We start from the raw sequence: 16,212 nt of genomic DNA, 5'->3' as shown, positions 1-16,212 counted from the left end.
TTTCCAAGTGTATTGGATTCTTTCCCTCATCTTCTTTCCCCTTCCCTGGCAATGTCTGTCATTATTTAAAAGGCATTTAAGATGCAACAGGAGTAAATTCTTCTACATCTGCAAGCCCGGTGAAACAAACATGGCTGGAATGGGTTTTGAACACCTGCGTTAACATTTCCGATGGCGGCCTCTCTCTAGCACGACAAGGAAGCCACCGTCTTGTGTCCCAGCCAAACCACAAGAAGAGTCCTGTTAATGTCACGCCATACAGCTTTGCCATGGCTGATGCTTCTGCACTGCTGGGGGGCCTGAACCCTTCCACCCCCACAGCCTCGGTGGACCCTCTCCCCTGCCCTCGCAGGGCAGCCCTGAATCATTCCAAAGAGGGAGATATGAACTCAGAGACACCAGATAAACGAGGGGGCAGAAACTATGGAATTACATTTCCCTCTGACTGTCTTCTGCATCACACACCGAAAACCCCACGCAATCTTGGGTGTTGGTTACCAGGGTGTCCAGGGAACATCTTGTTCTGCAATGAAACCCCATCTCTCTGGAAGGGCGTCGCACCTCCGTGTCCCCTGTGAGTATGGGGGGCATATCTTGTTTGTGCGGTCAGCAACCCTTCCTCTGTAGAATGTTGGCAAAGGTCATGTGAAAAGCAGTGAGCCTCTCGCTCACATCCTGGATGGATATCGCAGCCCACGGTAGGCGGTGATGAAATCGCCGATCTGGTTATTTTCTGTGGCCACCTGGAGCGCATGCCCACTGAGGGAGAGGCAGGAGACTCGTGAAGAAATGCACATCATCTGGAGGTTTCCAGTTGGCGAGGAATAGTTCTGTACCCTCTGGACGCAATAGCCGATGAGACTTAGGCTGTTCTCTGTTGTAGAGAAAAGGTGTCGTTTTCAAGTTGTATTTCTGGACATAAGAAAGTGAGTATACACAGGGTGGCCAGGAAGGGGAAGAGGCCTGTACATAACTCTTGCTTGTCATGGGGCCACCATCTACCCTCCTTTCAGTACCTAGCCCTACTCCTCATGATTTGGTGAGACGCCTCTCACGTCCTCCAGCCTTAACTATCGGGCGAGCTTACGACCAACTTAGACCAAATGGAACCTTTCCCCCAGATCTTGAAATTCAGCCACAGTGACTCAGAGGCTGGGATGTGATGCCTTTGAAGCCCTCAGCCCCCCTTTCCCCGACAGCTCTGTTCAAGGGAGAAGGCCCAGGAATCCCTGCTGCTGAAATGTCTGGGGCCCAAGCAGCCCTGGGGCCTTACTTCTCAAGCCCCACAACTCAATGTTTGCATTTGATTCAGTGAGTGAATCCTTCCAAAGGACCCTGCTCATTCGACCCTCTGCGGGAATGGCCTGCGATTTAATACAAGACATTTGTTTCTTGATGACCTTCTAGGCACCAGGCACGGCGCCAGGTTCTTTCAGACGGAAAACACGTCACCTTCCACAGTTGTGGGAAGGGATGCTAGCATCTTCCGGGCCACAGCAGGTGCTGCTGAGGCTTCCCTCGCCTCTCTCAGGTGCACCTACAGCCGCTGCTTTCTGCATCCGTGCTGACGTGCTCATGTGGAAGAGCCCGGAAGCCCTCTGAACCTGGAATGCGAGCATCCTGAGCTGTGTTCTATGTCTTCTCCCAGCCTGTCCCCAAGGCCGGAGCTTTGATTGCCCAGTGCAGCAGCCGGCTTCACAGAACACCTTTTGCTGGCTGCCGCCCTTTCCCCGAGTGATTCTTCCTCCCCGCCGTCCCCAGTCCTTTCTCTCAAATCCTTGTCTAGGTCCGCTCCTGGGGAACCCCGAGGAAGGCAGAGGGTGTGATGTTAGATCTACTAGACAGTCTGTAAATGCTACTCTACCCCATTTTATAGGCGAGGACACTGAGGCTGAGGAGGCAGGGATCACCGGGCGAGCAGCTGGGTGTGTGTAGGGTAGAAGTTAGAATCTGCCCGGTGGCTCCTGGCCGGCTCAGTCAGTGGACCCTGTGACTCTTGATCTCAGGGTCATGAGTTCGAGCCCCACATTGGAAGTAGAGTTTACTTCGAACAAAAAAAAATGCCTTCAGAATTCACCCTGCAAGTCCAGCCCCCCACCCAGACAAGGGGCTCTCAGGCTTGGCACTGGTGACACTTTGGGCAGGATTGTTCCCTGCTGTGAAGGGCTGCCGTGTGCAACACACAACGTCTGGCACCACCCGCGGCCTAGACACCGGGTGCACCGGTCTACGCAGTAGACACCGATAGCACCTGCCCTAGTTGTGACAAGCAAAAAAGATTCCTCCGTGGTGAGGACCACCAGCTGAGAGGGTTAGTTACAGCTGGGAAAATGCTGAGAGGTCAAGGGTCTACACTGCTGGAGAAAGCAGAGTGACAGCCCCCTCGCGGCCTGTTTATTGACCCCGTATAAACCTTTGGTCCAATCTCGTGTGTTCTGACTCCAAATCTGGCCCACTTTCCATTATGCTGGCTCCCTGAGATCAACTGTTCCACTGCTCTGCTTGTTAGAAAGTTCTTTCCTATTGAGACCACATGTGTTTGCCGGGCTCTTACTTCATCCGGGCTCTTACTTCATCTATGTGTCCTCCGGAGCCGTGCCGAAAGCCTAATCCCTAGTCATGGGCTGACATCTCAGCTGTGTGAAAATAACTCATGTGTCCCCCGTCCTATAGATTGGCACCGACTGTGTGCCAGGTGTTGTGGGAGCACAGGGGACAGCTGTGGACTTGGGGTTCAGACTTCTAGGCTCTTTCTCTGCCTTTGAGCAGGAATTTCCAGGGGCCTAAGTCTACGTGTTTTAAAGCTTCCAGGGAATTCTGTAGGGATGGTCCAGTGTTTTGGAACCTTGGACCTAACCCATTTCAGTTCTGGGCAATAGAATTCTGATTTCTTTTTTTTTCTTTCATGTTTACTTATTTATTTTTGAGAGAGAGAGAGAGAAAGAAAGGGAGCATGAGTCAGGGAGGGGCAGAGAGAAAGGGAGAGAGAGAGAATCCCAAACAGGCTCCATGTTGTCAGCACAGAGCCTGACACAGGGCTCCATCCCGTGAACTGTGAGATCATGACCTGAGCTGAGATCAAGAGTTGGACACTCAACCAACTGAGCCACTCAGGTGCCCCCTAATTAGTTTCTTTTTTAATTATCTTAAATATTTATTTTATTTTTGAGAGAGAGAGAGAGCGTGAGAAGGTCAGAGAGAGAGAAGGAGACAGAATCCGAAGCAGGCTCCAGGCTCTGAGCTGTCAGCACAGAGCCCGATGCGGGGCTCGAATCCACGGACCTTGAGACCGTGACTCGAGCTTAAGTGGAACGCTTAACCAACTGAGCCACCCAGGCGCCCCCTCCCTACCACCCCCTTGATTTGTTTCTTAAAGCAGCTACATAAACAATGGTTTTTGAAGAAAGTATGAAAAAGCAACTCTTGAAATAACAGGCTATTCCATACAAGAGCAAAGACATACCTGTTTCTGTCAAGTTTCTTGTCAGTAAAACAGCTTTTATAAAGTTTATTTAAAAAAGCCTAGAAGTTGATACCAAAAAGTGTTAGTCAGGCTTACTTCTCCAAATAGTGGGATTAAAAGAGATTTTAAAATATTTCTTCTTTGACCTTTTCTTCATGTTAAAGCTTATAGAATGACTCTGTGTGTGAGTACATATATATACATACATGTACATATATTCATATGCATTCCAATCAGTTTTTAAAGGTTATTTGTATAATTGTAGTGATGGCCACCTTTTTGCTATTTCTTATATAAAGGGGTATTGGGTATTGATTCTAGGGCGCCTGGGTGGCTCAGTCGATTGAACGTCTGACTTTGGCCTCAGTCATGATCTCGCCATTCTCAAGTTCAAGCCCCATGTCAGGTTCTGTGCTGACAGCTCAGAGTCTGGAGCCTATCTCAGATTCTGTGTCTCCCTCTCTCTCTCTCTGCCCTTCCCCCACTCGCGCTCTGTTTCTCTCTCTCAAAAATAAAAATAAAACATTAAAAATTACAAAAAAATAAAACAAAAGGGTGTTGACTCCCAGTGGAAACAAGTTACAGAAGGGCCGGACACAGTCAGAGACCTGGGCCACTCGGGGACTACGGAAGCATTGGAATGACCAATTTGGGCCAGACTCCAGGTCACCTCCCTCATTTCAGGGAGTGGGGAAGCAAACCTAACGGTCATGGGACCACAGCACATCCAGATAAAGATCCTGAGTTAAAAGAAATGTGTATAAAGACAAAGTGACAGTAGGAAAGAGAGCACCGAGCTTACCATAAACATGTCCCTCAAGCTAAACCATCATTCATTCGGCTCGCCAGCTAAACGTAACCCCTCATAAATGCAAGGGCTTGTTTGATTCCCATTTGCCCAAGGGTTTGATTTCCATGCCCTATATTCTATTTTAAGTGTTTCAGGCTTCCCAAATGAGCACACAATTTTCCTCCTTACTTTGTAACTGCCCCCTCCTTTTTCAGTGAAATAAATTGCTATGGCTTGCTTTTTTCTTGGAGTTTTTCTGATTTCCGATTCACTGGGGCCCCAGCTAAATACCCCGCATGCAATGTTTAACTCACGTCCCTTCTAGTTAGATGTTCTGTCTTCTCTCAGTGGATTCCCGTGTTGTGTCCAGCTGCTGGAAGTAAGGTCCGGGACAGTCCACTCCTCAGCCACAGGAGTTTGGCTAATGAGCACAAAGAAAGTTTGCAGGTCTGTACAAACCCCCAATAACCCACCCCCCACTTCTTTATAAAGTGAAATATGTCTACATTTCAGACTACATCACAGCAACTGGATACTACAGAGGACGGACTCTGTTCCACTAGAGGCATTTTCTGGATCTTTTGAGGTGATTCCATTTCATGTGGCAAGGATTGTGTGTGTGTGTGTGTGTGTGTGTGTGTGTGTGTGTGTGTGTAGGAGAGAGAGAGAAAGAGAGAGACAGACAGAGATGTGTCTGGGTACTGGTGGGTCATGCTACCCTAAATAACTTGGCCTTCCACTGGCTGGCTTTTGTTCATAAAATGCTAATGCTTTCAGGTGCACATCTATATAAAACATTGGGGATTAAAGGGTGCACAGAAATCTCAAATCTCTTCTGCGACATAAGGTAATGCTTAAACTAACAGTTTGAAATTATTCTGAGGGTACTAACAAGAAGTCATTTTAAAAACTTCCCAAATCTTTGCTAAATGCTAACACACGATATATATCACAGGCTACGCCAGTCCAATAACATTAGGTCCATTCCTGTAGTTATTCAACGCACAGCGCATAACTTTCAATGCACAGATGTCTGGGAAAAATTAAATTCTCATGTGAACTATCATGATGGGGGAGGGAGTCATTTCCTTCCATAAGGAAAAGTACACCTGGTATTTGGAAATAATTCTCCATTGCTTGCATGCAAAGTGGGGAAACGTCTTAAATTTAATGCAGAGAGTCTCATGGTGCTGGGTGAGTGTGTTTTGCATGGAGTGTTGGATTTATTGCACTACCACGCTCTGGCTTCAGACAAAACGATTGCTGTTGCAAGTGGGACGCTCTGCGTGTGAATTACCACAATCACCACAGGGGGTAGGCATCCCCATCAGCTACGTTTTCAGCAAGGAATGCACACGGCAGAGCCAGGATTCAGAGGCGGGCTCCTCACCACAGCGTGAGGCTTCCTCCCTGAAGACGCTGTGTGTGCTGATAAACCACCAGGCTGCTCCCTGTTAGGGGAACAGTTGACCTCCCAGAGTTGGGAAAGGTTGAAAGGAATAAATAAGTAAGTATCTGCAAGAAAAAGAACTCTGCGGTGAAGCACAGGCCAGGCCGGAAGAGCACTCTGGCTGGCGTGGGGAGTTGGGGGATTGGGGCAAATATTTGATTATTCGATTCTTGAGCCAAGAGGCATGCTAAATCACTTTCACAGGAATCTCATTTGTCTGAAACCTTGTCGCACATTGAGGGACACACAGCCCGTCCGGGTGTGCAGTGGAATCCCATTTGCTTCAGGGGCTGTGCTTTCTTGCACTTTGTCTATTTGCTCACTGGAGTAAGCTGGTGCCTGAACGGCTTTGGGGGCAGCCAGTTAGTAATGGTGTGGCTGGTGTGTCTACTGGCTGTCCCTAGCCCGCTGGGACGATAGGATGGGGCAGCTCGGGTGTGTGGAGAGGAACTCAGGATGGTCAACCCAGATGAGGAAAACCATCCACATTTTGTGCAAAAGACTAGAAAGTGTCACTGTGATGGCTGAGCATTATGGGTAATTTCAGGGCAAAGGAAGCAAGGAAGCCCAAGTGGAGCCTTCCTGCCAGGTAAGCATGTAGATTCTGCTGCCCCGCGTCCTGGGTTTGACTCTCAGATCTGCCCCTGCTCTCGGGCTGCTTCTCGGTCTGTCTGTGCCTGGCTTGCTCGCATCTGAGCAGAGGCATAATAATAGCACCTACTTCATAGAGGTTATTGCCAGGACTAAACGAATCAATGCCCTGCACCAGAACGGGGGCTTGGCAAAATATGCGTCCTGCTCTGGCATCACGTGTTACTATTTTGATGTCCATCAAGGACCCCAGGGGCCAGCTCAGCTTTTCTAAATCTGGTAGTTTTCCTCTCTGGGCGCATCGCTTTCAGCCTCCCTCCGGAGGCTTCTAACCATGGCCCTAGGAAGTAGGCAGATATTATTATCCCGGTTTTGCTGATGAGGAAGTGGCGGGCTGGGGATTAAGGGGGTTGCCAAGTGCCCCAGCGGGCAGCCAGCTCAGGCGCCTGGCTCAGCCCCCACGCTTTCTACGATCTTGCACTAAAGCCTCAGCTGAGGAGGGAGCGGCTCTGGGTTTGGTTCAAATCCTGCCTTCTCATCCATGATGTCACTGACCCTTCAACCCTCATGGTACCCGTGATGGTACGATGCACTGCTAGATCAGATTTTCTTCATGAAGGTTCGGTTTCAAAAGCGAGGAGAGATCCATCTTAGACCCCTGCAATGCCCGCCTGTCCTCCGGCTACGCTCGCTCTGTGTTTGCGTTTCTTGATGCACAGAACAGGTGCGGTGTGATGTCTGAATGGTCCCCCGCTCCTTCGCTCCTTCGCTCCTTTGCTCTGTGAAAGCAGGATGACAGCACCTTGGGCAGCTGCTCTGCTCACCGGGGGAGCTAAGCTGAGAAGCAGGGGTTCTTTGCGGCTCAGCAGATGCTAAGGCAATAAGCTGCACCTTCTGGGGCCTCTGGGAGGCTCAGCCAGCCTGGGCCGGTTCTCTGCTCTCCAGCGGCTGCCATCATGGACGTGTGTCTGAGCTCCGAGCAGCCCCCCTTGCACCTGCAGGACGCGCCGCGGACCCCAAGTGGCCGCTTCGAGCCAGCGCCAGCGGCGGAGGGGGCTCCCCGGGAGGAGGAGGAAGGCACCGGCGGAACTCCTGGAGGTAACCTCCTCCCAGACGGCGCACCTCCTCAGCGCTTTCCCTGGCCTTGGCATTTCCTGGTTAACTTCTGTGACAAGAGTTCCCATTTCCTTTTAACTAGATGGTTCCCATAGTGAAGCTTGGGAGAGAAGCGCCTTCATGGAGCAGAGGCATAGCATTAAAAGCAATCCTTATTTGCCTTATTATGCACTTCTCGAAGTCCACAAGTTGGTTTTAACCTGTGTACAAATCTCAGATGGTTGTATTTTTGTTAATAAGAACTCTCAAAAAGAAACAGAATCCTGATTCACTTCGGCTTTTCGCCAGAACGTTCTCCCCGGCAGCTGTGTCATACATGGGTTGCATTTCTGCACAGAGGGACTCCGTAGTCATAAATGTTAGACATAATGGTGAATGTCAGAAAAGCCAAGATACAGCATTTCCAAACTTTATAATCATTTAACATGGTAAAATTCTGTTCTAGCTCCACAAATCAGGACCGTTTATTTTTGCTAAGCTAGTTTATGGACAAAGGCAATTCTATCTCTAATTTCCGATCTCGCTAATGCTCTCAGACTAGCATCGATACAATGAGCGAAAATATTTAGTATGCAATAAACATAAATTATCTTTGTAGGATGCAGAAGGGTCTTATGGGAGAATATTTGTGTGCTGGTGTTTGTGTACAATGTTGGTTGGGAATACAGGACTTACCAGCTCATTAGCCTGTGAACCGCTGAGCCGTTCCAAATCAGCCCATTGACTTTTCCTGCAGTCAGAGAAGAGTAAGTCCCCAGCGTGTGAGATGCGGGATGAAGGGAAGAAGCTGTCTGAGCCACAGTGTCAGAGGGAAGCCTGGAGAAGCTGGCATGAGTCCTCGCCGGTCTGGTTGCTCTGAGTCACCTACTCCAGTGATGAAACCTCAGAGGGAAAAGGAGTCGCCCTGTACCAACTCCTTGTACCAGCTGGCCTGTCCCAGCTCCTAAATGTCAGGGATTTTTTTGAGGGTTGTTGTTAAACATGGCCATTACTGAAATTTAAGTTATGCAAACTTACCACTCAATAGATTATATAAAAGCCAAAGGAATATTTAAAGGCTAAGGTAATAAACAGAACTCATCCTGACTTATTTTATTACATTATAAGATGGTCTTTAAGACTACCTATGCACTTGAGGTTATTGATGTCCTTCGTTCTGCATGGTGGAAACACTCCTTCCCCGGCATCCGCTGGAGGCTGGCAATGGCCGCGGTGGGAGCATTGACACCATAGTAATCATCAGACCCTACAAGTGCTTCTGCCCCTCGCCCCACACTGACTGCGAAGCAGGTACTGGCACACCACGGTCTAGTGCTCTACCTCTTTAGCACCTCTGCAAAGCCCTGTCAGCCTCTGGCTCCCTGGGAGAAGCTAGTGCCGCTTTGGTCATTCACAGATAATGGATTGGTGGTGTTAGATATTAGGAGCTTCCCATAAAAAGAGGTAGGTGAGGGCCGCAGGTCTCCTTCCCCCCTACCTGGGTGTGGGACAGGAAAGGACAACATCTCAAGACTGACTTGGCCGCTATTTATTAGCAGGTTCTTATTATGTGAAGCCCCAGGTCTCTGGAAAGCTCACCTTTAAGTCAGGGCACAAAATTCTCCCCCGGGGGCTGGAGCCCACGCTCCATCAGAACAGAGGGGCCAAAAGCAGTGCTCGTGAAGGGCTGTGGACACCGTAGTCTACAAACCAGTCTACAAACCTAGTCTCCAACCTAGTCTCCAACCTAGTTTACAGCCTCATCTACAGCCTCATCTACAACCTAGTCTACAACGTAGTCTACAGCCTCGTCTACAACCTAGTTTTCAACGTAGTCTACAACCTCATCTATAACCTAATCTACAAACCTAGTTTACAACCTAATCTACAGCCTAGCCTACAACCTAGTCTACAGCCTCATCTACAACCTAGTCTACAACGTCGTCTTATAGCCTAGTCTACAACCTAGTCTACAAACCAGTCCCCGTGCTCTGCTGGGCTCTAAGACCATTTCTCAGTCTGCTGCACACTGACACTTCCTTGTAACATACAACGAAAATTAATTTCTAGAAAAACAAAATGAAAACACATGTGAAGACAAAATGCAAGCCTTGTTTCTTTGGGTTTTTCTCTGCTTATAATTGGATTCAACAGGCATGGTCAAATGGTTGTAAACATTTAGAAGAGCTGACTCCACATGTCTGTGGTCTTCTGTGAGCCTGTTCCAGTGATTGGGCCAGCACGCGCTCGTCAGGGTGAGGGAGGGTGCACTCCTCATTAGGTTTCTCCAAAGACCTTCGGCCCTTCACCTTGTATTCGTGCCCGTCCCTCTTCTTCCTCTTTCGCCTTCAGTGTAGATTTCTGATGAGAACACCTCAAATGTTAACCCACCCCGCTCCTTCTAGCACTTTCCAAAGGCCCATATTTCTCCTGTAGTGACAAATGTCCCAGGCGAGCCTCAGGGAGCAAAGGCAGGTTTCATGCAGCTCCTTGCTGCTAATTCCTTCTCACTGCTGGTACCTTCTCTTCTGCTGCGCACGCGCTGAGTGTCCTCAGTCCTGACATTTTCTCGCGCTGCTCTTTTTATTCTGAAACACTCTGCAAAATGTGCATGACTTGTGCTTCCATGATGTCAGTCTCGATCTGGTGCTCTTTTCCTCTCATTTTATAGGATATTCAATAGCTGCTTATGAGTTGAAAGGGTATTTAAAGCAATAGTAACTTAATAGCCAGGGCTCATCTGACACCCTCCCCCAGGACTGGGGAGCTGGCTCGTCTTTGGGTGGCCCATACCTTTTGCTGAGGAGTTGTAGGAAGCATTTAAGGAACACACTCCTGCCAACGTGCGGGAATGTTACTTCACTTCGAGACCTAAAAATAGTCAGGTCCGTGTTTGTCTAGGTCCTCATCCAGACAGCTCATTTGTGCCATTCTGCTGGTCAGCTCGCTTTCTCCTGCCATCAAAACAGAGGGGCAGAGATGGGGCTGTGCCTCTCTGTCCTCCACTGCATGGAAGAGGGGACCCAGGGCATCCGCTGGCATTTCGAATTATCACAAACACGTCACGTCCAAACTCCATGTCCCCATCATCCCAGATCATTCAGTTTTGGCTAGCTGGCAGCCACGGTCATGGGCAGCATCAGCCCCTCGCTGTGGAAAAAGTGCCCAATCCATTCCCTTCTTACCAGTTCTATCCGGTGTGCATTTGCGCTGGACACACACATCATGGAACCTATTTTATTTTCTGCCCCGCAGATACTAACAACATGGACCCATCCCTCCACGGCCTCCAGCAGTTCGTTCCCACAGACTACGAGAGCTACACTCAGGAGCACTATCTGTTTGCAGGTGCCAAGATTGTCATCCAGGAATCGATAGAGAGCTACGGCGCGGTGGTGTGGCCGGGGGTGAGACAGCAATTGTATTCGGGATGGTGGGGTTTGCGGGGGCGAAGTGGCGATTCCATACGCCGGGGTTGCCTTGAACAATGTGCCAAGAGCTCTTATGTCCTGTGCTTCCCCAGTGGGGGTGACTCATTGGCCCCCAGGGGGGGGCGAGGGTGCGTTGGGGCTCACAAAGGAACGGCATCTCCTGCAGGAGTGATTATATCCCTCCATTTATTTTCTCGTTAAGATAGGCTTGCACATTTCAGGAAGTAAGATGAAAAATTCATATGAATGTTGAGGGGAGGATGTGCTCGCTTCCCTTCGGCTCCAGGCCGTGGGTTTCCCAGGGGAAGCGTGTAGAAGCCCGGCTCCCTGTCCTCCCTGCAGCAGCCCGTGGAGGGGGGCATAGAAAAAGGGGAGACACTGCATTTCGAGCCGGGAGCCCAGCTAGTTCCTGCTGTGTGGCCCTGGATGCTCACTTCCCTCCTGGATCTGGGTGGGGCACCCAGCTCTGGGGGAGGGTCGTGCGCACTCACTGAAGCGACTGCTAAGGTGACGCTGCTTTCGCCAGACAGCTGGGGAGACGGGGGCTCAGAATGGCCACCTCTGGGAAATGCAGACCCGCTGGCTGAGCTCTGCGGGTGGAGGCGCCCTAGGGCTCCCTGGGAGGGGCGTCCTGGGTCCCGGGAGGCAGGTGAGGGGGTGCCAGGAGGGGGACATGGGAAGGGGCAAACAAAGGGCTGCTGGAGCCGCTGCCCCCCCGGATAAGGCAGCGCGTGTTCACCCCTGCGCCTGAGCCTGATGCGCTTCTGGAGGAGCCTCTTTGGCTAATAACCCGTTTGAAAACCACCGAAGGCCCCCGCAGCTTCGTGGTGCAGTATATGCGGTGAACGCACAGCTGGGCAGGGGTGTCGGGAGATCGGGGCCCGGAGGGCCTCTGCCCACCGGCCTGTTCTGTTCTCGGCAAGGCCTCCGCCGTTCACCGCCGGCCCTCGCCTCTTGGCACCCGGTTTCCTGAAAGCTGCCAAAGCAGGTGTGACGCCCGGTGCGGCTCTCTGCGGAAGAGACCCCTTTCGGGTTCCCAGGGCCGGGAAGGTGGGGGTGTTCACCATGCAGGGTCCATCGAGCTGGGTCTCCGGACGGCACCCCCGGGGGGCTGGGCCGCTCACAGGGCAGGGCGCGGAGGGAAGCCTGCAGCCGCCTCTTGAGAGGACCCCTCACAGCAGGTCCTCGCGATGGCTTGGGGTGACACCCCCTGATGTGGAAACCCCTGCACCACGAATCGCTATCCGTCGTCTTCAGCCAGAGAGCTCCCTTCCCACGCCCGGAACTCTGCGCAGTGTGCCTGCGATGGTGCTGTTCCACCTGCCGCTCCTCGCTGGACGTCCCCGCAGCCCTCTCCGAGCTCCTTCAGCACCTAGGTCCCCTCTCCCTGGCCCCCTGGGTCCCTGGAGTGAGCCTCCTTTACACCCCCCACCTGTCTTAGAAGCCGTTTACATGCCCCTCCCGCAGCCCCACCCCGTCCTAGAGAGGAGACACGGAGAGTCCCACTCTTCACCGGGGGGCGCGTCTCCCACGGTCCTGGCCACCCCCCTGCAGCCCAGGCCCCAGACAAAAGCGGCATCATAAGGAGCCCGGAGCAGCCACAGGAAGAAGAGACCTAACGCTGCTACTCGCAAACCAGAGTTCAATGTGCTAAGGAACTTCCTCTGTGGAACCTTCCTGATGTCTGGGGTCTGTGGCGTTGCTAGCGGAGACTCCTCCATGTAAACACCTTGCCAGACCGTGCACAGCCCATACCCTTTATGTCTTTGTAGAAGGTCAGGGAGGTGGAGGAAGAGGAGAATAAAGGAAGAAGGAAAGGACGTCTGAGCTTCTGGGTAAACAGTTGCCTGAATTCGTTCATGTGCTTTCTAGCATCTCATTGCTGCGACTCAAGGTGTGGTCCGAGGACGGCAGACAGGCAGTCTGGAGCCGCAGGTCCACCCCCTCCCCCCCACCAGCGTGGGCACCTGGCCAGGCCCCCGGTGACCGAGGGTGGTGACTTCGTCGGGAAGGGAGGTGTTGACTTCCTTGTACAGCAGTTGTCCCTGAAGCGGGCGGCCCGGCTGGACCAGACCGAGCGGGAGGTGCTGTTCTGGAGGCTTCGGTCCTGGACTTGGGAGAGCTGAGCTGATGTGGCCGCTGCCAGTTGGGGACACTGATCCAGCGTCATCAGACAGAGGCCATTGAGCAAGTGTGTCTCCAGCCCCTCTTATGCATGATGTACCTTTCACATCCCAGAGGTCCAGATATGGCACCGAATGCAGATGCTGATCCTTACGAACCCCTTAATAAACTGGAACTATTAACAACGTCTCTTTTGGTGTTTCGCAGGGGTAGGGAAGGGGGGGTTGCTATGGGTTTCCAACACTCCGACGTTCAGGTGATCACTGCAAATATTTTTTTTTTTTTTAGGCCACGGCTTTGTGTCAGTATTTGGAAGAACATTCAGAGGAACTGAATCTCCAAGACGCTAAAGTACTTGAAATTGGTGCTGGCCCGGGCCTTGTTTCCATCGTGGCCAGTCTTTTAGGTTTGTCTGTTTATTCCTGACTTGGTTTCAAAAACCCTTTATTTTGGCAGCAATGACAGTGAGTGCTCTCTGTCCGGCCAGCTGGGATTTAGGTGCTGGGCCATGATTTCACTCATCGAGTCCCCCCAAAATGTCACAAGCGAGGGGTGAAAACTGTTAGCCCAGAAAAAAGCTAAGTGCATCCGAGAGAGATTTGGTACCTCACCCAGTCCACCAATGACCGGGTAATGAAGTTCAAATTCTGGAAGTGCGACCTCTCCAGCCCCTGTTGTGAATATGTCTCCTGTTTCTCGTTGGAAATGTTATAACTACCCTTTGAAGAGAAACAAGTGAGTTAATCCAAGGTGAAGACAGATTTATGCCCCACATGCAGGTTGTGAGTTCCCGGGCACCGAGCAGGGGGTGGGCACAAATGTGGCATAATTCTGCCTACACCATTACAGTTCTGCTCTGTTCAAACCAACCTGGAAGCGTGGCGATGCATTTTGTGGACTCTCGTCACGAGCTTTAAGACGCCTAACAGTTAATTTAACAAATTTAGGTTGGGGAGAGTCAGACAAAACAGATCATCCTTTGTGGAAAGAAAACTGAATGTGCTGAATACTTCATATAAAAGAAAAAACCGAACTGCTTTTGTTTTTTATTTAACATTAATTTATTTTTGAGAGACAGAGCATGAGCAGGGGAGGGCAGAGAAAGGGAGACACAGAATCTGAAACAGGCTCCAGGCTCTGAGCTGTCAGCACAGAGCCTGACGCGGGGCTCGAACCCACAAACCGTGAGATCATGAACTGAGCTGAAGTCAGACGCTTAACCAACCAAGCCACCCAGGCGCCCCCACAAATCTCCAGATAAGGAGAATTTTAGAAAGAAAAACACTATCAATTCTTATATGAAGCAGCTAATTATCCTGAAATCTTCCAACACTGCACCACTGTTTCTTAAAAAATGCTAACATGATTCTATTTCGGTGGTGATTTTGCCCCACGAAGGGCATTTGGCCACATCTAGAGACATTTTGAATGCCACCCGTTGGGGTTAGAGGCCCGGGCGCTGCCTCACATCAGACTCAGCGCCGACTCCCCACAGGAAAGAGTTATCAGTGGGACTGGGTTGCCGATGTCCAGCCCGCATGTCAACGGGGGCAGAGCGGAGAGGCCCAGTTACATGTGTTGTGTTCTCCCTGAGGGCCCGTGTCCCCTGTGGCTGCCTGAATGTTTCCAGGTGATTATCACGATTTTTCTCTTTATTGCTTAGGCGCTCAAGTCACAGCAACGGATCTGCCCGACGTCCTAGGAAACCTTCAATACAATCTCCTGAAGAACACGTTAAAACGTTCGGCGCATCTGCCCGAAGTGAGAGAACTGGTCTGGGGGGAAAGCCTGGAGCAGCACTTCCCCAGGTCAGCGTTTTATTATGACTACATCCTGGCCTCGGACGTGGTCTACCACCACTACTTCCTGGACAAGCTGCTGGCCACCATGGCTCACCTCTGTCAGCCAGGCACGGTGCTGCTGTGGGCGAACAAATTCAGGTTCAGCACCGATTACGACTTTTTAGAGAAATTCAAGCAAGTTTTCGATACAACGCTCGTGGCTGAATTTCCGGAGTCATCGGTCAAAGTTTTCCAAGGGATTCTAAAATGGGATTAAGTGAAGCAAAATGCCTTTCAAAACAGTAGTGTGTATTTTGAGCGGTGTTAGACGTTGTCCTGTCAATAAAAGACCTTTTATAAGATTGAGAAGCGAGTGCAGAAAAATGACCTGTACGCCTAGAATAACATTGCAGCGGCTTTCTAAAAGAACCTATTTAAGATGATCTGATTAATCTAAATATCCACAAAGAATAATGTGAAAACGTAAAAGTAGCTTTGTTGGCGCCCAAAAGATCTCAATTGTTTAATAAACTTTATATGAATAAATTGGTGAATGGAATCATTTCATTTATTCCATGAATAAAATGGAAGAGCCGACTTCCCCCTTGTTATTTTAACTGCGAATCTGTTAATGCACTTCTGTCACGTGCCCTTTGAAACTGAGCCTGAAAGGGTCCTTCTACCTTCATTCTGAAGAATCTACTTATACAGATTTTAGTGGCAGCAAAGGGAGAGGATTTTGAGGGACATGAAGAGTTAGAGGCTTCACACTGGTTGAAAGTGAAAAATACTAGAATATGGGAAGGCATATTATCTTAGGAACTTCAGAAGATAATTTACAAATACCCTGCTTCTGTGCCAATTAATTGCCTGCAACCATTTCAAGTTACATTTCTGGATTGTCTGGGTTCCCCTCCCCCCCCCCCAGCTTTTATTTATGGTTAAAATTCCTAGAAAAGTAGGAAAGAATGGGAGTTTTGTTTGTTCTGATAATGGAAGGCTACAAAAAATCTAAAACAAACATCATGACTATAAAATGTTAAAGTTTCTTCTCTGAGATGGGGGAAAAATGAAAAATCCAGCTACCACCGTTTCTCAGCATTATACTAGAGGTTTTAGCCAATGAAATAAAGGAGAGGAGGGGCGCCTGGGTGGCTTAGTCGGTTAAGCATCTGACTTTCGCTTAGGTCATGATCTCGCGGTTCGTGGGTTCGAGCCCCGCGTCGGGCTCTGTGCTGACTGCCAGCTCGGAGCCTGGAGCCTGTTTTGGAGTCTGTGTCTCCCTCTCTCTGACCCTCCTCTGCTCACGTTGTCTCTTTCTCTCTCCTAGAAATAAAAATATTAAAAAAAAAGAAATAAAGGAGAGGAATAAAACAGGCACATTTAGGATGGAAGAAAGAAAAGGGACCCTATTTGTGGGTGACATATGATTGTTGATGTAAGCCAGGGTCAGCAGACATTTCTCTGGAAAGGCCGGTTAATAAGTA

The 16,212-nt window shown here is 50.2% G+C and overlaps 1 protein-coding gene across 1 annotated transcript; it reads left to right on the top strand.

Moving 5' to 3' along the window:
- The first annotated feature begins 7,250 nt into the window (after positions 1-7,250).
- On the top strand, positions 7,251-15,225 carry METTL21C (methyltransferase 21C, AARS1 lysine). Its single transcript, XM_077753982.1, has 4 exons — positions 7,251-7,392; positions 10,645-10,796; positions 13,233-13,350; positions 14,608-15,225. The coding sequence occupies exons 1-4, from the start codon at positions 7,251-7,253 to the stop codon at positions 15,000-15,002; spliced, it is 807 nt and encodes a 268-aa protein (XP_077610108.1). The 3' UTR covers positions 15,003-15,225.
- Positions 15,226-16,212: the final 987 nt, after the last annotated feature.

The sequence above is a fragment of the Crocuta crocuta genome, unplaced genomic scaffold (genome assembly GCF_008692635.1).
Source record: "Crocuta crocuta isolate KB4526 unplaced genomic scaffold, BGI_CrCroc_1.0 scaffold31, whole genome shotgun sequence".
Classification (NCBI taxonomy): domain Eukaryota; kingdom Metazoa; phylum Chordata; class Mammalia; order Carnivora; family Hyaenidae; genus Crocuta; species Crocuta crocuta.
This window is presented reverse-complemented; position numbering and strand designations above follow the sequence as displayed.

Excerpts from the sequence above, each read along its gene's own strand:
- METTL21C (XM_077753982.1), top strand. The coding sequence starts at position 7,251 with ATGGACGTGTGTCTGAGCTCCGAGCAGCCCCCCTTGCACCTGCAGGAC. Across the intron at positions 7,393-10,644 it reads CACCGGCGGAACTCCTGGAG|ATACTAACAACATGGACCCA; the intron begins GTAACCTCCTCC and ends TCTGCCCCGCAG. Across the intron at positions 10,797-13,232 it reads GCGCGGTGGTGTGGCCGGGG|GCCACGGCTTTGTGTCAGTA; the intron begins GTGAGACAGCAA and ends TTTTTTTTTTAG.